This window comes from Macrotis lagotis, chromosome 2 (genome assembly GCF_037893015.1).
Source record: "Macrotis lagotis isolate mMagLag1 chromosome 2, bilby.v1.9.chrom.fasta, whole genome shotgun sequence".
Lineage (NCBI taxonomy): Eukaryota > Metazoa > Chordata > Mammalia > Peramelemorphia > Peramelidae > Macrotis > Macrotis lagotis.
The window spans coordinates 124501647-124518375 of record NC_133659.1 but is presented as its reverse complement, the minus strand read 5'-3'; the positions used below and the strand labels follow the sequence as shown (position 1 = coordinate 124518375).

The 16729-nt window shown below is 35.5% G+C and overlaps 1 protein-coding gene and 1 pseudogene across 1 annotated transcript in view; one reads left to right on the top strand and one right to left on the bottom strand.

Annotated features, from left to right (window-relative positions):
* MTARC2 (mitochondrial amidoxime reducing component 2) overlaps positions 1 to 15375 on the bottom strand; it is a 41062-nt gene extending 25687 nt beyond the window's left edge. Inside the window, exon 1 of the mRNA XM_074222714.1 lies at positions 15040 to 15375. Within this exon, the coding sequence (XP_074078815.1) occupies positions 15040 to 15335 (296 nt within the window). The 5' untranslated portion in view covers positions 15336 to 15375. The remainder of the gene's footprint in view (positions 1 to 15039) is intronic.
* LOC141513162 (ubiquitin-conjugating enzyme E2 C-like) lies at positions 5979 to 6505 on the top strand (annotated as a pseudogene).
* Positions 15376 to 16729: the final 1354 nt, after the last annotated feature.

The window sequence follows — 16729 nt, the reverse complement described above, 5'->3', positions numbered from 1 at the left end:
CCTAAAAGTCACTTCTTTTGTGAAGCCTTTTCTGATTTCCCCATCAAAAATAACTTTTCTCCTCAGACCTCATGTAGCCCCTTGTTTTATAACTCAATAAAACATTCATCTTATAACTTAGCATTATATTCATTATATATATATATATATATATATATATATATATATATATATATATATACTTTAAATGATGTGATACCAAGAGGCTAAGTTAGGTAGCACAGTGGATAGGTATTAGATTCAGAGTTCAAATACCTGAGCTCAAATCTAGCTTTTGGACTACCCTCACTTTCCTCAATTATACATTGAAGATAATAACAATACTCACCTAACAGGATTGTCGTGAGGACCAAATGAGATAATATTTACAAAAAGCTCTTGGAAAAGGGTCTTAGCAACAGCTAGGTGGCATAGTGGATGGAGCACTAGCCCTGGAGTCAAGAAGACCTAAGTTCAAATCTGGCTTCAGACACTTAATAAGCATGTAGCTATGTGACTTTGGATAAGTGGTTTAACCCCATTGTCTTGCAAAAATCAAAGTTAAAATAAAAGAACAGTCTTGCTTATTCCTTTCCCCCAAAGAAAGTGTCCATCTAACTTTCTTTGTCTCTCCAGTTCTTAGCACAGTACTCTGCATATAATAGTTTCATAATGAATGTTTTCTTATACTTTTTTATCATCTGAATATTTCTAAATATGAGATGAAAAGAGAAGCATGATACCTTTTGAAATGATTTTCTGAGAGTGCCTGTGAAAGTTCCTTTCCACAATGAAATATTTTTAATATTTTGAAATGTCTTAAATGGTTTAGGTATGAGGTCTCTTTAGAGGCTTTTTTTGTCCCTATTGGCACAATACCATTAAAGCTTGTTTTAGCTGAAAAGTTGTTTGCCTGTTATTACAGTTGAAAATCAGCAAACAACCTTCACATAGCAATGATAATAGATCAATTGTTCGATGATAGACAGATGTGTTTGTGTGTGTGTGTGTGTGTGTGTGTGTGTGTGTGTGTGTGTGTGTGTGTTGCCTTAATCCTATTTAAAGATAAAGATGAAAGGTAAAAGATGTGGTGTTGCTACCTCAGCCACAACCTAAGGAAATAAACAGGTAATAATATTTATCAACCTCTACTCAAGTAATAACCCTTATCACCCATTTTAAAGTACTGTTGCTCCATAAATTCATTGCTAATGTCATTCTTCCATATTTGGAAGTAATGGTGTGGATAATTTGGTCCTTGTTATCAGAAATTATACTGTAGTCACAATCTGTTACAACATATTTAAGTGTTTTAAAAACTAAAAAAGATAACAACTCAATCAAAAAATATAAAACTTAAAGACATTAAAATTTACAATAATATCTCATATTTATATAGGCTATAAGGTTTACAAAGCATATTCATCACAACCATCCTATGAGGTAGGCAGCACAAATATTATTTTTCCCATTTACAATGATCTGAGGCTCATTTAGATTAAGTGATTTCATGGTTACAACAAGTAAATAATGAAGCCAGAATTAAAACCCAAATCTCCTACATCAAAATTCAGTTCTTTTTTCCATTAACTGAAAATGTTTGATAGATAATATAGACAGGATGAATGTAGACATATTCACCAAATTTTGAAATACTATAAGAAAGACACTTTCTATGAAACTTGAGGTAATTTGGGGCAAATAATTTCTCATTCAGGGGGTACTAAACTTAAAATATTCATTCAATTCAAAATCCCTTGAAATGGTTCAAAGGGGATTTTAAATTTCTTTTAAATAGTAATAAGAAATTCTTCAGAGATGAAACTGAAAGGACAACAAATAGATCCAAAAAGAGAACAGATTTGGCAGCATTTTTGTAGCAACCTGGTCTCATCAACAAGAAGATGCTAAAAGTAGATGTGGTTTATATATAGTCTTTTAAGGTTTGTAAGGCATTTTTCTATTGTGTTTAATCCTCAAAAAAGTCTTGTGAGTTAGGTAATAAAGAAACCATTATCTTCATTTTATAGATAAGGAAAAGGTCCCAGAGAAGTTAAGTTATTGGCACAGTCACATCACTAGTAGAGTTCAAAGGTGGAATTCACATTCATGCTTCTGATTCTAGAACCACTCTTTTTACATTCTAATAAATTTTCCTTTGAGTACCTCACCACTCAATACACTTTATGAAGAAGTGAAAAAGACATATAAGATGAAGCTAGGAAAAGCATCTGAACCTGACTAAATAAACACAAGAGTAATCACTGTTGGAGGCAATTATTGAGGAACTAATTTTTAAGAATTTCAAATATTTGAAAAAAAGCAGAAAATATTATTTATTTAAAAAGCAATTAAATGGGGCAGCTAGGTAGCTCAATGGATAGAGCACCAGCCCTGGAGTCAGGAGTACCTGAGTTCAAATCGGGCCTCAGACACTTAATAATTACCTAGCTGTGTAACCTTGGGCAAGTCACTTAACCCACTGCCTTAAAATTAAAAAAAAATACAAAAAAGCAATTAAGAAAACATTAATAACCACCAGCTTATATGCTACCATTCTGATATCTATGAGATCCTTATAAAAATATTATACAGAGAACATCCTTGATGAAAATATGTGAGAGAATGTATGTGAAAGAGGCAGACCTTTTCCAGACAATTTTCCATACCAGACTATAGCATCACAATAATATAATTGCCTGAGAAATGTGGAAAATACATGATTCACCTTGTTGTTTGATGAAAATAGTGAGGTGCTAGGAGAGAAATGTAGATTTATGCACACACACACACACACATATGCATGCACACAAATATAGTCAAATAGAAGAAAATCTTTCTCCAAATATGTGAGCTTATATAAATATGTGTATATATATAGAGAGAAATACACACAAACATATATATGCTTATCTAATTCAATTCAACAAACAATAAGTACCTACTGTAATCAATGAATCAACTATCATTTATTAAGCACTTCTCATGTTACAAGTGTTGTGCCAGGCTATGGAGACACCGAGTATGGTGTGCCCATTGCCTCTAGTCTATAATATCCAAGATCTTTTCAACTGTCACTTAAGAGAGACAAACCATACCCAATTAGAACCAATTACAACATTGCAAATTTGTATTACTTAGTTTTGCTAAAATGACTGTTTTTCTTCTCTTTTCTTCTTCTTCTTTGAGAAATGAATTTTTTTCATATTTAATAATTATTATATTAGTACCAAGTTTTCTACTTCCTCATCCAGAAATCAACCAGTGTGGGAACTCTCTTTTAAAGACTTAGACAGACCAAAATCTAATAAAAAAAATGAAAGAAATTTTAAATTTAGACCAAAGGGTATATTTCTACCCATTGTGTTTGCTCAGACAGGTGCTGGGAAAATGTTGATTCTCCTTATTATCAAGACAAGGTGATATGCAAATTTATGGTCTCTTTGAACAAGATTTGAATGACCTAAGTCATGTACATGGGTGCATAGCCCACCTCATATTTGATCAACCAATAACATTTGAGTAGACACCCCTCAGAAACATCTCCTGTTCAAAGGGTATATAAGCTGTGACCCCACCACCATTAAAGAGATAGCCAAAATGGTTATCCTTTTGTAACAACCTTCTAGCCTTATTAATAACATGATTAAATTATCCAGAAAATTTGTCTCTAGAATATTTTTAATTTTCATGGTTATGGCAGCCATGAAGAGATCAAAGTCATATATTCTAGATTCTTAACAAGGGTATCCCCTCAATTGGGTCCACATGGAGAGTTTTCCCACAAGAAGAACTCTGACAGGACTTTTACCAGTAAGTAAAATTTATTTGAGTAAGCATTTTTGTGTCTATATGTCTATTTTTAATGTTTGCTATGCCACGGGTTTTTTTTCCTAATTTTCACTTTCATAGTGAGGAAATAATCAGGTAGATGTGTCTACTTGAAAAAGATCCCTTAAGTAAGCTATAAGGGATGAGGAAGAGGAAGCCTGTGCACACAGTCAAGAGTCATCAGGAAAATTCAGTACTATGGATATTCATTTATGAAGCCAATTGCTGGTGAACCCCCAAAGCACTAGCAATATATTTTGAATTTCTTTCAGGATTCGAATTTTGAATAGTGAAATCTGGATCAATACTCTATGAGAGAAACTCTAAAGCAGGAATAGAGAATATCTAAACAGGTTGTCATTTAAGACCAATCATTTGTTCTTGAGCTTCCACTGCAACCACACAGGAAGGACTCAAAATTCAATAAATCTTGAAACCTTTCAAGGGCGAATTAATTAAAAATTTGACCAAATATAGCAGATTAATTTTTAAGTTGATAATTTTATATGGTCAGCAAATGAGATTATAAATATCCAACTTATCCTAGGCAGAAAAAAGGTGCCCCACTCCTGCTCTAAATTCTCATTCAAGCTTTTGAGATTACATAAAAATTAAGCAGTTTGTGTGAAAGAAACTCTGTAAGTAACTATATAGAGGTGTATAAGACTGCCCAAAGGGACCTTGAAAGATTCTATTCTTACTGTTTCCGGGCAGATGTGTCAAAAGGATTCTTGTTGGACAGGTAAAATGAACAGTCAGATATTAGAGCAAGGAAAGAAAGTATTTTTAATCTTAACTTTTCATTTTCAGAGTCACTAAGGCTCTGATCTCTTTGTCTCTGTGTTCATTTGTGTAAAGTTTTCTAAGATTAGTTTGTTAAAGGAAAAAAGTAGAATGAGGTTCTCCCAGAAGTTCATTTTGGAGAGGGCCAGGGAAAGCCTTTTCTCTATAAGCATTTCCTTAAAGTCAAAGGTCCAGTTTTTACCATGGGCACCAGAGCTGTAGCCTGTAGAGCTGAAGAGAGAAAGCTACAGTTGACTAAGTAGCCACAAAAGGGATTTCTTGGTGTATTCATGAAGAAAAGAATACAAAAAGTCAGTCAGAGGTGGCAGATGAGTGATAGCTTTCAATGCATTTGAATAGGAATACTCAATACTTAATAGGAAACCTGATAAAATCCTAAACTGAGAAATGTAGTTCTGAAATAGATGCAAATCTATTTTGGCCAGATAAGAGATGGAAACTTGGTTATTTTGGTCAGATGAACATTTTAAACTTGATTTATAGATCTAAAACCTGTGCTGAAGAGAGGACTTTCAAATATATATTATCCTCAATGTTTTAAGGGAAGGGAGGTTTAGAAAAATCTGAGAAATAACTGAGGGGAGTACCACCACTCCCATCCCCCAGAATCACATGGAAGTTTGACTCCTCTGTAAATAGTACTTAGAAAGTTTTTTAAAAAATGAGGGGCAACGGGGCAGCTAGGTGGAGCACCGGCCCTGGAGTCAGGAGTACCAGAGTTCAAATCTGACCTCAGATGCCTTGGGCAAGCCACTTTAACCCCATTTGCCTTGAAAAATCCTAAAAAAAAAAAATGGGGGGCAAGGAGAAGAGTCCCTCTCTTCTCCCTTTCTGACTGTGGCCCAAGTTGGAAAGGTAAAACTATAGAAAGAAATATTAAAATTAGAATAAGTTGCAATCTGTGATGTGGTTGAAAAATTAAGGAAAAATTTGTAACTTAATTTGAAAATCATTATAGGCAATTCTATAAATTTAGGAGAAATTCCATAAGCACCATGCTACTGAGTGAAAATTAAAATCTTTTATATACTGCCATTTAAAAATTCTTTGGCAACAGATTAACTGGTAATAATGAATCCCATAATAGCCCTTGTGTAAAATATAATAATAAATCATTAAAATTATAAATTGAAGTTCTGTATAATAGCATTTGGAAACTACATCCAGGTGTAATTGAATTTATTCTAGTCTCATTTTTAATGAAATTTATTATTATACTATATCAGGAAACTTGTTAACTGTGGGATTTTTAAGCCAAGTTACCCCAGTTATGTGATTTGTAATGTGTTTAAAGATAATGCCTAACATTAATTTGATAACTTACTGTATAGAAAGTATGTTAGACTCTCCCTCCACGATCCCCCATGGCCTCTCAGAACTGAGACCCGGCCGCCACTCCCGTAAGGGGACCGAGCCCGGGGCGGGCGGCGCCCACGGGTCCATGGGCAAGAGGCTGCCGCAGGAACTGTTGACCCTGATGATGTCTGGAGACAAAGGCATTTCTGCCATTCCAGAGTCTGACAATCTCTTCAAATGGGTTGGGAGCATCCACGGGACCGCTGGGACGGTATATGAAGACCTAAGATACAAACTCTCCCTGGAATTCCCCAGTGGCTACCCATCTAATGCTCCCACCATGCAATTTGTCACACCTTGTTACTATCCTAATATGGACACTCAAGGCAATATCTGTTTGGACATCCCCAAGGACAAGTGGTCAGCCCTGTGTGATGTCAGGACCATCCTATTATCTATCCAGAGCCTGCTGGGAGAACCCAACATTGACAGCCCTTTGAACACACATGCTGCTGAACTTTGGACAAACCCCACAGCCTTTAAAAAGTACCTGCTAGAAACCTATATGAAGCAGGTGGCTAGCCAAGAGCCTTGAGCCTGACTGGATAGCCTATCTTTCCTTCACCTCGTGTGTATGTCTTTATGTTTGTGTGTTGGTGTTACTTTTTCCCTTCTGCCTAATCTGTCTTCTTCCCCTTGTCATCTACAGGACTGTATCATAGACTGTTTTCATTTTTTTCCCCTTAAACTCTAGTTCAGCCCTCAACATTAATGTATAAATAAAGTTTGTTTTAAAAAAAGTATGATAGAAATGTGAATTCTTCATTAGTTCTTTTGGATTATGTATTTAAAGTGTTAAAAACTGACATAAAAAAATAATCAATAGCAGATCAAGAACTGAGTTGGGGTGGCAGTATTTTAAGATTTCAGGATCTAGCCTCAAGCTTAAGTGGTTCAACTACAGTGATTTATTTGACTTCAGTTAAGAACTAGAAGTTACAAAGCAAAACATTTTTAATAATCAGTCTGTAACCATCTAGAGTCTAACAATAAGGTTAGATATCTGGTTAATCATGTCCATTCATCTTTCAGGATAAATCTGTGTGAACTACATAAATATTGGATTTGGTAAAGATATTTAGATATTGTTATTTGTGATTGATATAGATTTTTAATTTTTTCCTTGTACTATTCAATTATTGAATTATTATTTAATTCAAATCTTTAAGTAACTCCAAAAACTACTGAAGGTTTCTGTCTGGGGAAACTGGCCACACCTTGCTGGTATTAAATCAAATTCCTTTTGTCTCTTTGAGTGGGTCAAAAGCAGCAGTACAATTTAGTCTTGGTTTATTTTAACTTAGCACATTTTAAGCTTACCTGATAATAACAGATGTGAATTTGAACTGTTTGTAAAACTTGAGATATATATATATATATATATATATATATATATACATATATACATATATACACATAAACACATTAAATATATAATTATATTGTGATTATTATATATTATATGTTTTAATATATATTATATATAAGTGATAATTATATATTCAATGTGTTAATATATAATTTATATATACATATATATATATATATATATATATATATATATATATCCTAGTATATGCTGCTTAAAATTCCCAGGAGGAGGGGCAGCTAGGTGGCACAGTGGATAGGGCACCAGCCTTAGAGTCAGGAGTACCTGGGTTCAAATCTGATCTCAGACACTTAATAATTACCTAGCTGTGTGGCCTTTGGCAAGCCACTTAACCCCATTGCCTTGAAAAAAAAAAATCAAAAAAAAAAAAAAGAAATTCTCAGGAGGAAGGGAATCAGGAACTGGAATGCTCTTTATCTGTTAAGTCTCAAAGGCAGAGACAGGGAATCCTAGTTCTTTTAGGAAGCAGAGGAAAAGATTATTCAGAGACTCAGAAATGTCACTATAAACTTTTTTTAAAAAAGAGGAAATATTTTATTTTTATGGATATTACTCTTTTTTCTTTTAAAGTACTAAGAATATTAGGCCTTAGTAATTAAAATGTTACCATTAGCAATTATAAATCCAGATTTGATTTGATTTAAGCCAAAAAATCTATGCTGAGGGAAATAAGAACAGGGTCTGAGAGTTCTCTCCTTAGTATTATTATGGTAAATTACAACCAAACACAAAAAAGATATTTGGTATTAAGAATTTTATTGACTGGCCCCAAGAAAGTTCTACTTGCCTCAGTTTACTCTTCTGTAACAAGATAATAACAGACCCCACCTCCCAGGGATTTGTGATTATTACAAGATAGTAAAGTGCCTGGCATAAAGACAAAAGTTATTTGAATGTTAACTATTTTTAATCTAACTTGATGTAGTTGCTTCAAAGTGATAATTTTATATGGACTTTTAAGTGTGAGTATACAATACCAATGTTTAAGAGATAAGTGATTTTCTGTGTAAGGTAACTGACCTGAATTAGTAGTGGGATTGTTTCAAAATTTAAATACATAATATTGTCTAAGTTATTGTTATGTTCCTAAATTTCCTTATGTTATATAATTTGGTAAATAATTTCTTCAGCTATGTTGCTAGAAAAACAATTTTTTCTCATAATCTAGATGTTGTGAGGTCAAAATCTAGATGTATTATCAAAAAAAGAAAGAAGTGATTAGGTTATTCTATCAGCCCTACTGACTGTTAGGTTTAACATTCTGAAATACTGTAATTTAAGAAATTATAAATTTGCAAGTTTGCCTATATTAAAAGAAAGTTTCACCTAAAATTATGTGGTTATTACATATGAAAATTATGAGATTGTTAACTAAGCTTATTGGAGTTATTGTTTTAATCAAGAATTTACACAGGTATTTTGAAAGGAAAATTGGTAATTGAACAAAAGATTTTGTAAAATCTCCTTTGTAAACCTACAAGGATTCTTAGAACCATCTAGTCATAAATTCTTTTCAAACCTGTTTTGTGGAATTCCTAATGAGTTAATGGAAATCCTTGAACAAAATGAGGGATATTATTTTCAAGCTTGATTCATTCATCTGTGATGTGTGTGTGTGTGTGTGTGTGTGTGTGTGTGTGTATGAATTTAGGTTTGCATCAATGCTGATTTTCTAGAGGGTCTAAATGAACTATTACATATTCACTATCCACATGGGATTCCAGCATTTCTTAGTGATATTATAAAGTCAAAAGAAAGAAAAATATATTGACCAAATTCTTAAGGAACTGGTAAACTGTGTTACTGTGATAAGGTTATTTTAATCGATTATGTTCTTTTTGGCTTATAAAAACTGAATCTTTTCCCCATTGCAATATCTTTTGATGAAATAGTGGTGTAACTAGGAATTTTATCATAAGGAGGAATTTATTTTGTTTAGGATTGTTTGAGATTTATATGTTACTTAAAAAAAATTATACCACCCTAAGTTTTGATAAATTCCATTTAAAATTTTATTTTTGATTAAAGTTTGAATAAGAGAAAGATATGTCTTTTTTAGAGATCTCCAACCAATTTACTTCATGAAAGTTTAGTGATTATGCTTTCTAACATCGGGATAAATTTTAAGCTGTTATTAAGACAGAAATATTTTTAGGAAGTAATGTTTAAGTAAAAAAAATCTTTTATGCAATTTTTAGAAGACCTACTAATTTTAATTCTTAAGCTAATTTATTGCAATAATTTGATAATATTTATAATAATTAAGTCTAAATCTACTATGAATTTCTAAGTTTCATTCTTAGGAATATTTGTCTTTGGACTGCTCTTTAATGGACAATTTAAGAGACAAATCAGCAGTCAGCACTTCAATATACAAGCAATATCTGAGCTCTAAGGCTAGTGAATATCAGTCCTTGGGAATAAGGTAGAAAAATTATCTTGGGAAAGGTTGGACATTCCCATATAAGAAATCTGTCCACCTGGTTCCACATGCTATACACTTATATTGGTATAGGTCTTGAGGATCAGTTGTGATGCTATTATAACTATGTTCCTGCTTATAACTCTCATAACCAATATCTATTATCAAGGTAAATGCAAAGTGGAAGTTTGCCATTGCAATTCTGAATCTTTTAGTTTTAAGATTAATACTAAAGCATCTGAATTACTGAAATAAACCATAAAAGAAAAGATCATATTGTTTTGAACCAAATTTATGATCATTCCATGGGCTAAACAATAGTTAAGTTAGTGCTAGAATTTGTCATATGTAAAAGATTCAATTCTTGAAGGATGTCATTCTTTCAGAATGATATGAGTATAATTAGACAAAGGTAAACAAGTTTGTGAAACAAAGATGTAAATGTATTGAATTGTGAGGTTAAAATCAGGAATTTCTTTTGTTTTCGTTTTAAGGAGTAGGATTTCAGTATAATCAGTTATGTTAGTGAAGAGTAATAACTTATAAGCTATCTAGTATCATCCTAACTGGAAATCTAATTTTACTTATACTTGTTATTTAATGAGATTAGAACATGTGTAGAAATGCTTGCAAATTATTCAATGTATAAAGATTTTTGCATTTCTTAAAGGAGTTCAGAGAGCAATAGTAGTCTATGCTTCTGTCCATTTGAACATCATTAATAACTGAATCTGTTTTACTATAGACAATATTTAATATGAGTTGTTCTGTATACAATTTGAGATTATTATATTTACACCTCCCATCCCAAGTCTTTTGTTGTTTCCTGTTAAGCATCTTATAACAAAATCAGTTGTGTAATATTGAATTTAGGAATGCAACAACATCTACTTAGCATGAGTACAGTTATATCAATTGTGATTTTTTATGATGAATTTCTGTTACTGATGCAAAATTATAATCAACACTTATCTTGAATATATATGATGCTTGAAAGCCTAATCCACCTGAAATTCTGGATGCTGGAACCTCCTATCTAATATCTTATGGGTCTGTTAACTGATTTTATTCTGAATCTAACACAGATATGATCACTGAGCCAATGATACATTGTGCCAGGAACCCTATGGTATTTTACATCCATGAACTGCCAGGCAATTTCTCATGGAAAAAGGATGAGAGAATGACTTTTGGCTTGGGCTGAGATAATATTCTCTAAGTCAATTTCCCCAATATATCATTTCTTGATTAGAAACTATTCCAGGGGTGGTTAGGTGGCACAGTAGATAGAGAACCAGCCCTGGAGTCAGGAGTATGTGAGTTCAAATCTGGCCTCAGACCCTTAATAATTACCTAGCTGTGTGGCCTTGGGCAAGTCACTTAACCCCATTTACTTTGCAAAAACCTGAAAGAAAAGAAAAGAAAATATTCCACCTGACTGACTTTAAGCTCAATGCTTATAGGTCATTTATGTAACTTTTGCTTGGAATTGATACAAAAATAAGTGAACACTTTCCCTTATGTCCCTATTCTTTTATAACAAATTTTTATAATCTTGTCAGATGATCAGTATGAAAAATTTTGTCTTGTAGTATAGGCTAATAATGGGGCACATGTGAGTTACGATAGTAAGATGAAGGTATAAGATTTGACCTATTGGTCTAGAATTTTCATCCTTTCTATATCCCAGACAACTAAGTATTTAACCTTGACATCTGTTACTGGTTATATATTCCTATGTAACTTGAGGTCCTTTAATTTCTCATACCAGAATGGTGATAATTAAGCAAATGATGCAAAGATTTCTGAAACCAGTTTATGATTTTGTTATTTAACTAATATTATAACACTCAGTTCTGTGTTAAGGAAAGGAATATCAGTGCAATTAGTTACCTTAGAAGAAGAATGGCTTGTGCTTCATCTTGTAAATGTCTTAAAGAGACATCCGTTTTTGTTAGGGGTTATTCATTTGAACATGGCTAGAAGTTGGAAATGTTTTATTGTAAATAATTTATTTGATAAAGACTTATGAAATTTATTATTCAATGTATTTACATATATACATTGTATACATATATACATATATTTTGTATACATATATACATATATACATTTACATATATACTATCCCTGAACCTTTTTGTTATAACTGAAATTAGTTTGGCATTCATTTTTGAATTCATTTTTGAATGAGAATTCATCTAATAAAAAAGTGTTCTTTTATTAATTCCTTAAAGGAATTTCATTCTCCTAATGAGGGAATGAATAATGCCAGGTATAAAGACCAAGTTCTAATTTTCTGTTTGCAGCTGAGTTTCCTATACATATCAACATGACAATTGTTCATTCTAAAATTGTAAAATCCCTGGTCTAAAAGTTTCCAAATTTTATTTTGGAAGTGTTGAGTTAGCTATTGGCAAAGTAAATTTAAAACTATATTAAGCATAATTTTGTTGGACATTTTTTTTGCAAGGCAATAGACTTTAGTGACTTTCAGGATTTGAACTCAAGTCATCCTGATTCCAGGGCCAGTGCTCTATCCACTGTGCCCACCTAGATGCCCCTTTGTTGGAGATTTTTAACAGAGAAAGAAGATCTCTACAAAAGACCTGAATCTAAGAAAGCAGCTGAAAACTGCTCCTAGATCACAACCAGACCAAAGAACTGCATCAGATAGTATCTCAAGAATAAGGCACTGGTCCTGGAGTCAGGAGTACCTGGGTTCAAATCTGATCTCAGACACTTAATAATTACCTAGCTGTGTGGCCACTTAACCCCTTTTGCCTTGCAGAAACCTAAAATAAATAAATAAATAAGGCAGATGTACAAGATGAGACTTGTGAGTCTTAAATGAATAATTTTGCCTTTTTTTAAAACTGTTTACTTTTTTCCCTTTGTGCCTTTTATCTATAAAATATGCTTATAGAAGGGGACTGGCACCTTTGGTTTTGTCAAATTGTGGATCAATTTCATTCCCTTTTCCCCCTCACATTGTTAACCATTATAAACCCCATAATTAAGAACTCTTAATGAAATGTTTGTAATATCAGTTAGTAATTCACTGAGGAGACTTTGTCTCTCAGAATCATATGGAATGTGAGAAATAAATATTTCTCTAATTAATAATTATGATATCAGGACCAAGTTTTCCCCCTTTTCTACCTTCTCATCCAGAAATCAGTGTGAGAAATCTCTGAAAGATTTACCTAGGGTACTTCTAATCAGATTGTAAAAGAAATTCTAAATTTAGATTAATGGGTATATTTCAGCTCATTGTGTTGGCTCAGGCAGATCCCGGGAAAATGTTGATTCTCCTTATTATCAAGACAGGTAATATGGAAATTGATGACTCTCTGTCCAAGATTTAAGTGACTTAAGTCAGGTATCCCAATATAGCCCACCTCCCAATTGACTAACCAATGAGAATTGAGTAGGTACTCCTCAGAAAAACCTCCTCTTCAAAGGTATATAAACTGTGACCCCATTGCCATTAGGTCTAAAAAAGAGATGGCTAAATGACCTTTCTTTTATTAAAAATCTGCTAATCTTATTTAAAAAAAGATTGTTATCCAGAAGCTATCTTTGAAACTTTTTAATCTTCATACTAAGAAATATAAACACATGATTTTTAGACTTTTTCAATGTATTCATCAGTTAGGTTTATTTTTTCCCCTCTCTAAAAATACTATTTGTTATAATGAGATGGCTCTGGCAGAGGAAGAGGAAGAGAGATACCTAAGACAACCATGATGAGGTAAGAAACAGAAAACATCAATAAAAATTTATTTTTTTAAAAAAAAGTTCCTTCCATACTGCTGGTTGTTCTTTTCCCTGTTTCCTTGTTTTATCTTATTTAGATGGCTGTTTTAATGAAAGTGACCCAGCTGGAACAAATAGTCTTTCTCTGGGGATTAAGGATATGCTTGAGAGGTCCACCTTTCACAACTTAGTCAAATGATGGGTACTATATCTACCTATCTTGAAGCATCCAGCAAAGAAAGTGAATGTATACTTTGAATAACAGTAGACAGTCAGAGAGAGGGAAGCATTCTTCAAAGATTAATTTGCTCATACCCTGCACCCCCCCCTAAATCATCCTGGATATATCTATGCACCTTGGTAGAGTAGAAAGAAGATGGAATTAATTATGTCTCAGAGTATACCAGCTCTGTCACTAACTGACTTTGTGACCTCCTTTCATCAATCAAAAACACCTACTATGTGCCAAAGAAAGCCTGCATTAAATTTTACTACTGTATTGATTTTATTCCTCCGTTTGGGAAGATGCATACTGATCTCTCATACACGCATAAAACATTACTTCATCTTTAGGCTACATATTACAAAGAAATATTTTATTTTTTTATTTTATTTTTTGCAAGGCAAATGGGGTTAAGCGGCTTGCCCAAGGCCATACAGCTAGGTAATTATTAACTAATTATTTTTAATTGATTTAATTAATTATTAATTGTTTTAATTAATAATTAATTAATAATCTAAGACCGGATTTGAACCCAGGTACTCCTGACTCCAGCGCCGGTGCTTTATCCACTACGCCACCTAGCCGCCCCCCAAGTAATATTTTAACAATAAGAGGCATTGCCATGTAGTCAATGGAGAGATGGTTTCAGAGCTAGGAAAATTCGGATTCAAATCTCATGCCTGACCCCTAACTGTGAGACCTGGAGCAAGTCACTTGGTGTTTGTTCTTAGGCAACTCTAGAACTCCCAGTTGTAAAGCAAGTGTCTCATCTGCATTAATAAGGAGTTCTCTACCTCATCTGGGAGCTCAGAGCAGCAATAAAACCACAGGTCATTTTCATGGGGGACAGGTGATCACTTTGGTCTGAAGGCTTCGAAAATTTTGATCAGTCTTTGACTATCAATTAATTCCCAGGGTCCTACCGCGACATCATTCTACGCCATTTTTGCCAATACCTGCTTTCTGAAAGGAAACTAGGCCAAAGTTTAAGAACTCTGAAGTTGTGTTACGCGGTGATCATGCGCCCTGGAAGCGCAGCTGGCTGACCGAAGCTGTACCTAGGTGGGCACTGACGTTTCTTCTGCTAATAGGTCCGCTTCGGGAATCCGGAGCCTAGAACCGGACAGCTTCAGGAACACAGTCCCCAGTGCCCCGAGCTATATGGCCTTTGCCATCCTCCTTTTCCGGTTAAGGCTTCCCCTCCGCACCCGGTTCTCTCTACTGCTGGACTCCACAGCCCCTCGGGCCCCCCGCCCTTCCCAGGAGGAGGGCTACCTGTCCCTCAGGTGACCGCTGCTCAGGCCCATCTCCGTGCATTCGGCCTCATTCACACTCACTCCCTTGCAGGACTTGATGGGGTAGATCCAGATCTCTGCCACGGTGCCCACCTGCTGCAGTCGCCGCGGCCCCCGCCGCCGCCGCCGGCCCCTCGTGTTCCAGGCGGCGACCCCCAGAGCCGCGGCGGCGGCCAGTCCCAGCGTGGCCGCCCCGACCAAAGCGGCCCTGGCTTGCGCCGAGGCTGGGAGGGCAAGGCGGAGGCGGGCCAGAGCCGAGGAGGCCGCGGCGCCCATGGCGACCCCTAGACCCAGACCAGCAGAGGCAGTGAGTGCTAGCGGACGCTGCCTCCGGGTGGCTGGGCCAGATGGGTCAGGGAAGGGCACTGGACTCCAGCGGGCAGCCGGCCGGCAGGAGGGGCCAGGTTCCCCCGCCTCCTTTCTCTGGAGGGGCGGAGAACAGAAGTGGGGAGCAGGAGGGGGGCAGAGAGGGAGAGAGGGGAGGAGAGAGACGCCTTGTTTTATACCGAGACAGACTTCCCAAACTTAAGAGCAATTTTGATCAAAAGAAAACTAAAAGTGCTGGGAAGCAGGCTTCAACTAGTGTCTAGTATTTTGTTCGGTAAGAGAATTTATCGAAGTTAGAAAGTGTTTTAGAAACATTCACATCTTAGATCCATAAATCTTCCTTTCTCTTAATTGAACTTTAACTGTTGTACTCTGAGGGTGCCAGTTTGGGAGCAGGATGACTACCTTGCAGTCTCAGATAAATGCGCACATTAAATAACTTCCAGTTTATTCATAGAGATGTTAAAGGCTTCTTTCTCTGTACAGAAAAGTAGTAAATCTACTCCAAACTGCGCAGACTGCCCACCATGCTCAGCCCCCCGCCCTCCAGGCAAGTGCTTTTTCTAATTATTTCCCAGAGAAGAGAAAGCACGCTATCACCCACTTGTTCCCCTTCCCCACCCCCACCGCCACCCCCAAGGTCATTCCGCTCTAAGGACCGACCTCCTTGGCCTTCCTGTCCCCACACCCACTGCCAGCTCCATTCCAGTCCTCGCTCCCATCTTGTTTGTCCAATCCCCTTCCCTGACATATATCGCCCCCAGGAGTCAGCATTGCTCCTTAGGGAGACCTGAGTCTGATCTGGTGAAACTCCGAGAAACCTGAGAGCTTTTTAGAGAATCTATAAGATCAAAGCTGTTTTTCCTTATGATACTAAGCTGTTATTTTCTAATAAAATATACCTCCCCCTTCCTACTGCACAACGGAATGAAGCTGGTCTTTCTTCACATACTTCAATCAAAACAATATTCTAACAATGAACGCAGGACCAGTTATCCCCTTGCCCATTTTATACCGTCCCTTGGAGTCTGTATCACTCTTCCGTTCAGATTTGTTAGAATGACTAAGATCAGAGTCTTATTCAGAGATTCGAAAGCAGGAAAATTTTCGAGATCATCTACTCCAACTATCTCATTTTACAGTTAAAGAACTGAAACCCTGGGGAATGCAGTAATGTGTTCAAGATCCCAGTAAGTAGCCATGGATGGATTCAAACAAAGCCTTCTGACGCTATCTGAAGGCCTCTACCATTTTCACTGTGGCAAAGTGGAGGGAAAACCGACTGAGATTGGCTTCTACTGATTTTTTCACCCTCTCTCCTTTTTGGGCAAGTCATTTCCACT